Source organism: Hyperoodon ampullatus, assembly GCF_949752795.1.
Source record: "Hyperoodon ampullatus genome assembly, chromosome: 7".
Lineage (NCBI taxonomy): Eukaryota > Metazoa > Chordata > Mammalia > Artiodactyla > Ziphiidae > Hyperoodon > Hyperoodon ampullatus.
The window spans coordinates 69,280,961-69,287,722 of NC_136920.1; the positions used below are offsets into that span (position 1 = coordinate 69,280,961).

The 6,762-nt window shown below is 49.6% G+C and overlaps 1 protein-coding gene across 1 annotated transcript in view; it reads left to right on the forward strand.

The window, feature by feature from the left end:
- SPON1 (spondin 1) overlaps positions 1 to 6,494 on the forward strand; it is a gene marked incomplete at both ends in the record, with an annotated part of 272,489 nt that extends 265,995 nt beyond the window's left edge. The window contains 5 exons of the mRNA XM_079709166.1: positions 662 to 832; positions 916 to 1,083; positions 1,965 to 2,129; positions 4,140 to 4,403; positions 6,331 to 6,494. Of these exons, the coding sequence (XP_079565292.1) occupies positions 662 to 832; positions 916 to 1,083; positions 1,965 to 2,129; positions 4,140 to 4,403; positions 6,331 to 6,494 (932 nt within the window). The remainder of the gene's footprint in view (positions 1 to 661; positions 833 to 915; positions 1,084 to 1,964; positions 2,130 to 4,139; positions 4,404 to 6,330) is intronic.
- Positions 6,495 to 6,762: the final 268 nt, after the last annotated feature.

The following is a 6,762-nucleotide window of genomic DNA, read 5'->3' on the forward strand; positions in this document are numbered from 1 at the left end:
CAGTGCCACACACAGTACACTCGGTACAGGTTATTGCAAGAGCTGTTCCCTTCACCTTAAATACAGATATTCTCTACCCAACAAAAGTGCACTCAGATGCGCCCTCGTCTGTGAAATCTCACCCAGAACTCCCAAGGAGCATCCCCATTCCAATCCGCTAGGCTTATGTCTGTTGTCATATTTTCAATACATAAAATTATTGCAGTTTATATGCCCATCTTTCGTTCTGGAGTAGATCAAAATCCGTATCTTACACATCTCTTTAACCTCAGTACATACAACTAAGCAGTCAGTAAAGATTTACTGACATGAGTAAATGGATGAGTGGATGGATGACTTCATTTCCCTCTTCTTTAGAACTAAACAAACAGGCAAACACACAGACACACACACTCCTATCCATCCAAGCATCTTTCAAATGTGTTGTCACGAGACAAGGAGTAATCCCGAGTGCTCCGTGCACCTGGAAAAAAGCATTTCCTTTAAAGAAAAATTCCTAGTTTAAAGATATATGCCTTTTATGTCGACTGCCATCCTCAACTGCCTAACCGCCCCTGAATGCCAGCTGGCCTTCTTGATGCCCGCCTTTGGGGAGTTCGGTTGGTCATGTGGATCCCGGCGTCGTGGCGCCCGGTCTGCAGTATCTGCTCCTGTGTTGCAGACGGCTCCACCTGCACCATGTCCGAGTGGATCACCTGGTCGCCCTGCAGCATCTCCTGCGGCACTGGCATGAGGTCCCGGGAGAGGTACGTGAAGCAGTTCCCGGAGGACGGCTCCGTGTGCACGCTGCCCACTGAGGAGACGGAGAAGTGCACAGTCAACGAGGAGTGCTGTGAGTGGGGTGCGGGGCGGGAGGGGCGGGCGCGGGGCTCCCGAGGCTGCCAAGGCGACGCTAAACACCGCTGGACTCCCCAGCTCCCAGCAGCTGCCTGATGACCGAGTGGGGCGAGTGGGACGAGTGCAGCGCCACCTGCGGGATGGGCATGAAGAAGCGGCACCGCATGGTCAAGATGAGCCCGGTGGACGGCTCCATGTGCAAGGCTGAGACGTCGCAGGCAGAGAAGTGCATGATGCCCGAGTGCCGTGAGTGGGCGTGGGAGAGGGGACAGAGGACCACAGCAGCCCTTACTAATACCACCGTCAAGGCTGGGCAGGTGCAAGAGGAAATATGGACCCCCCCCCCGCATCCTTTCAGGGCACTTCGAGGAGCAAGATGAGAGCTATAGGTGTGAGGACATCATCCAGACCCAGAGAGAGTGGCCTCCTTTGAGAGGCGTTCTGAGCAATGCTGGGGTGGCAAACTGGTGGCCTCTGGATAGAATTCACCTGTAGCTGTGTTTTACAGGGCCCCATAGTATCTTTTTTTGGGGGGGGGGAATACATGTAGGCAGGTTGTGCATTCCTCAAGTCATCACAGACCCCCTCATTCTTGTTCTATGTTGGACTTGCCTGTGGCCTCATAAACCATTACAACCCCACCTCTACGCACAGATGCACATAGGCCCGCACATCACTACACAGATGTACACACGTACCCAAGTACATACACATTCTAGCGATTTCAGCACCAAAGTGTCCAAAAACACATCATTGAGCCTATCTTTTAGTGCATGGTTCTTGCGGCATGTGGGATGTTTCTGTCTCTAGTAAGATCCTACAGGTGTCAGACCCTCACGGGTGTTTCAGGTGGGACCTGTGTATTCCTATTACTGAGCCACATCTGATGCCACATCATGAGCACCAGCTGGATCAGAGGAGATGCAGGAGAGTGACAAGAGCAGCAGTTAGTGGCCTGTGGAGCCACTCCTGGTTCCAGGGGGGGGAGGGTCACTTCAGTTATCTGAACCCATTGGTCAGTTTCACCTTACTCAAGGAGCCTGAGTGGGGGACAAAGTGTACGGGGCACCAGATCAAAAAAAGCAAAGGGAACCTGTTCTCAGTGGCAAACCTGGCTCTTGGTCTAGACACCATCCCCTGCTTGCTGTCCCCGTGGTCCGAGTGGAGCGACTGCAGCGTGACCTGTGGGAAGGGCATGCGGACCCGCCAGCGGATGCTCAAGTCTCTGGCCGAACTCGGGGACTGTAATGAGGCGCTGGAGCAAGTGGAAAAGTGCATGCTGCCCGAATGCCGTAAGTCCTGGAGCTCCTGGGAGCCACCTCTCCCCTCCTCTCCTCCTGCTGACCAGCCCTGTGCTAGCTCGTACAGTTACGACTGTTTGCTGGGCCCTGCATCTCTGTGTTAGCAAAGTTATTTAAACTCTCAATCTTCTCAGTAGTAAAAGGGGATCCCACTAACCATGTACAAAACACCCAAATTGTAAATGGCTGTGAAGTCTAAACAGGAGGCTTAGATGGAAAACAGCACAGGCTCGATAAAACGTATTTCATAGTTCTCCACCCCAAGCCACCCCAAGTTAGAGGCTTGTCTGACCCATGGGGTTTTCCAAGCTTTTTAATTCTATTCCTCCCTGTGACCAGTTTATTTACCCATGACCAAAGGGTAGACTTTAAACCAGTGACTCCTGTACCTTTGCAGCCTTGACAAGAAGACAGGCCAGCAAGTCAACAAGCTCAAAATCTCCATGCCCACCCTCATCTCCTCTCAAATCTCACAGAGATTTGAGAGGAGATGAGGGTGAGTTATTATCTGGGGACTAATTTCCAAGGAGAGAGTCCATTTTTCTGGCTAGTCTTCCATGAGAGCTTCCCTTTTCAGGTGGTGGAAAGTTAGACACACTTGCTTAAATCTGTTTTCTGGCTTTCTCTGAAATGCACTTGCAGCCTTCTGTGCTTCCTCCCCTTACTCAGGCTGCCTGCCTGGGGACAGGTCCTAGCTCTGTCCCTTACTGGCTGCATAAACTTCAGCACATTACTTAGCATCCCTGTCCCTCATCTGTAAAATAGTGAGAAAAACTTCCTAGGTTGCTCTGAGAATTAAACCACATAATTGGTACAAAGTGCCGAGCACTGGACTTGGGAAGTGCAGACCTCCACCAATGTTACGTATTACAGTTCCTGAGCTGTTTTAGCCAGTCATGTGTGGAAATGACCCAGACCATCAAACTAAACAAAGCTTTGGGCTTTTACTAAGATCTACCCCGTGTTCAACACAGCTCACCACAGCTGGGGCTCCAGAATGTTCTGAGACACTGTTACTGACTTAAACAAAACTCTATATCCACAGGGTCCAGTGAATGAAGGGAGAAGAAAAAGAACATTTATGGAACACTTACTGTGGGCCAGAAACTGGGCTGAGAGCATTACTTCACTTGCTTCTCACAACCTAATGAGAAAAATAACATTATCCCCATGCTGCAGACGGGAAAGCTGCCTGAGCTCCCACAGGGAGAAAAGGCCTAAGACCATGAACAAAATGAGTTTTTCCTAGATCCATCCAGCCGGGCCCTCATTTTGCAAGGGAAGCAGAGTTTGGAAATCATTTGCCTCCCTAGGAAGCATCCTGAGAATCACTCTAATGGGTTATCTTTCGTCCACATTTGTGAGATGCTGGCTTAATGAGAAGACTTTGCTGGATCTCTTACCATGATAAACCATGACACCACTTGCTACTGCCCCTCTTCTCTACTGAATTTCCTATTTCTGGCTCCTGTGTTTTTTGCAGACTGCCATATATAAGACCCAGGATGATATCGAGAACAAGAGACCCTGCCTGGGTCTTACTGCAAAAGTCACAATGTCCTTAGTATTAGTCCACGGGGGCAGCTCTGGAAAATGGCACCAGTGAACTGTGCCTTCCCTCAGAAAATCCGGGTCCTTGGCTGTGGGAAGCTAGTCTGTGCCACTCGGGCTAATTTGACAATATTCTAGAAGCTTAGAGAGCAAGGCAAGAGGCTCTGAACTAATCTTCAAGGTCCCCCCAAAAGCCTTCTCAAATCATAGAGGGCATAGCAAGTGGGTTTTGATCTGGGCACCAATCCTGCATCTACTGCTTACCAACTGTGTGGGCTGGATAAAGTCAGTCTGCCTCTTGGAGCCTCAGTTTCTTCTTCTGTAACATAGGGTAACAGCACCTGCTTTGCATTTCCCATAGGCTTGTGTTGAGATGTTCAAAGGAGAGTGTAAGTGACCATATCTTGTTTCAGACATGAGATACATTCACGCCCATCTGTGTCTTGCCAGCCATTGACTGCGAGCTCACTGAGTGGTCCCAGTGGTCGGAATGTAACAAGTCATGTGGGAAAGGCCACATGATTCGAACCCGCATGATCCAAATGGAGCCTCAGTTTGGAGGTGCACCCTGCCCGGAGACTGTGCAGCGGAAAAAGTGCCGCATCCGGAAATGCCTCCGAAATCCATCCATCCAGAAGCTGCGCTGGAGGGAGGCCCGAGAGAGCCGGAGGAGTGAGCAGCTGAGGGAGGAGTCCGATGGGGACCAGTTTCCAGGTACTGCCAAGTGTGAGGCTAGCATTCAGGGAGATGTCAAAGCGGAGTGGGTCTGGAAGAACTTGTAGGAGTTTGCCAGTAAAACAAGGGCATCCCAGGCAGCAGGAGTAGTCATTACAATGGCACTGAGATACCAAAGAGCAAGATATGTTCAAGTAGTAAGTGGAAGGCAGAAGGAACACAGAGTATGGCAGAGGGGGTGGGGGGTTAGGAAACCAAGCTGGAGAGGTAGGTTAGGGGCCAGACCATGAAAGGCCTGCTGATGACTTGATTCTGTAGGTGAAGGTTTTAAGCAACAGCGTGACTTTAACAGGCCTGTGCTGAGTGGTTTGGAGGTGGCAAAAACAGAGGCACAGAGGCTGGTTAAGTTTTCTCTGTAGCCCAGGAGAGAGATTATGTGTCCCCCTCCTCCTGCATAACTGAAGGAGTTCCAGGACTTAAAAAAAAAAAAAAAAAAATCCCACCTAGAGCTTCACTGCTGAATAAGCTGATCCAAGCCAAGAGTGCAGTATCATCAGCAAAATGATGAAATGGTAGTTGGGAAGATCCGTGGTCAGTCTTGGGTCCAGGCCAACTGATAGTCTTTGGATTCCCTGGAGTGGGTAAGGAAGGTGCCGCATATAAATGAAGGTTAATGGGTTTCTATTTTTAAAGGTGCAGCTCAAATTACCCCTTTTTCTTTTCTTTTCTCTTCCTTAAGACATTACACCTCCATCTAGGACTAGAGAAGTGCAGATATGCGGAGCTACCTTAAGTTCACTATCTTTCCACTAGGCAGCTGTTCCCATATCAAAATGTTGTCTAGGGCTTCCCTGGTGGCGCAGTGGTTGAGAGTCCGCCTGCCAATGCGGGGGACACGGGTTCGTGCCCCGGTCCGGGAAGATCCCACATGCCGCGGAGCGGCTGGGCCCGTGAGCCATGGCCGCTGAGCCTGCGCGTCCGGAGCCTGTGCTCCGCAACGGGAGAGGCCACAACAGTGAGAGGCCTGCATACCGCAAAAAAAAAAAAAAAAAGCTGTCTATCGCACATGGCGGTCAGTTGGCCAGTCAACAAACATTATGCCCAACTATGTGCCAGGCAGGCACTATGACATAAAACTCAGCGTAGTATTGACTGGATAATCATAAATGTAATTAATTGGATCTACAATGGAGTAATGTATAGAGTGCTATGGAAGCACTTTTTTTTTTTTTTTTAAAGATCTAACCTAATCTTGGGGTCAGGGAAGTTTTCTTTGAGAAAGTCACGTCTATTTACACGGAAAAATAATCAATTATACCTGAGTTAACTTAGTACTTGAGAGGCTAAGTACTTGGGGGAGCAAAGCATAAGAGAGGTTAACTGCTCCTTGAGTGGCTGCAGCATTAACAAGCCACCCCAAAACAAATGAAATTAACATGGTTCTGTAGGGCAGTGACTTGGCCTGACTCAGCTGGCTGATTCTTCTGGCATCTAGCTTAGGCTCTCAAGTTGCTACTGTCAGGTGGTGGCTCAGCTGGGGCTGAAAGGTCTAGATTGGCCTCACCTGTGTTTCTGGAGCCTCTCTCCACGTGGTCTCTCCAGCAGATAGCCAGGCTTGCTTACACAGTGGTGGTTCCCGACAACTTTTTTCAAGCCATGTTTGCTCATGTCCCATTGGCCAAAAGCAAGTCATAGAGCCAAGCCCAGATTCAAGAGGTGGAGAAGCAGACTCTGCCCCTCGATGGGGAAGAGCTGCAAAGTATTTATGGCCAATTTCTGCAGTCTGTCACATATAAGCTAACAGTCCCTAATAAGGACTCTAGCCATTATTTAATTCAACAAATCGTTACAAACAAGAAGCAGAAAAGCCCAGACAACCAACTAAATTTGACAGCTGTTGACTAGAGTTCAGCTTCCTTGTTCTTTCCGTGTCTGCTGGCCTAACCAGGTCTTCTCATGCTTTCAGGCTGCAGGATGCGCCCATGGACAGCCTGGTCAGAATGCACCAAACTGTGTGGAGGCGGGATCCAGGAACGCTACATGACTGTAAAGAAAAGGTTCAAAAGCTCCCAGTTTACCAGCTGCAAAGACAAGAAGGAGATCAGAGCATGCCATGTCCACCCGTGTTAACAAGGGTACACGTTTCCCAGGGCTGCACTCTAGACCCCCCCGAGTCACCAATGGCTGGATTGTTTGTTTGCTTGTTTGTTTAAGGCAATTTAAATCGTGTACACTAGTTTTCATTTCTGCAGTGTGGTCTGCCCAGTAGTCTTGTGGATGCCAGGGACATCCTTCTGTATACTTCTTGGTGGGCACAGACTGAGGGGGGTGCTCCCTCATCCTCAGCCAGCCCTCATCCAGCACGAGTAGTGTCAGCCACCTGTACTGAATGGAAACG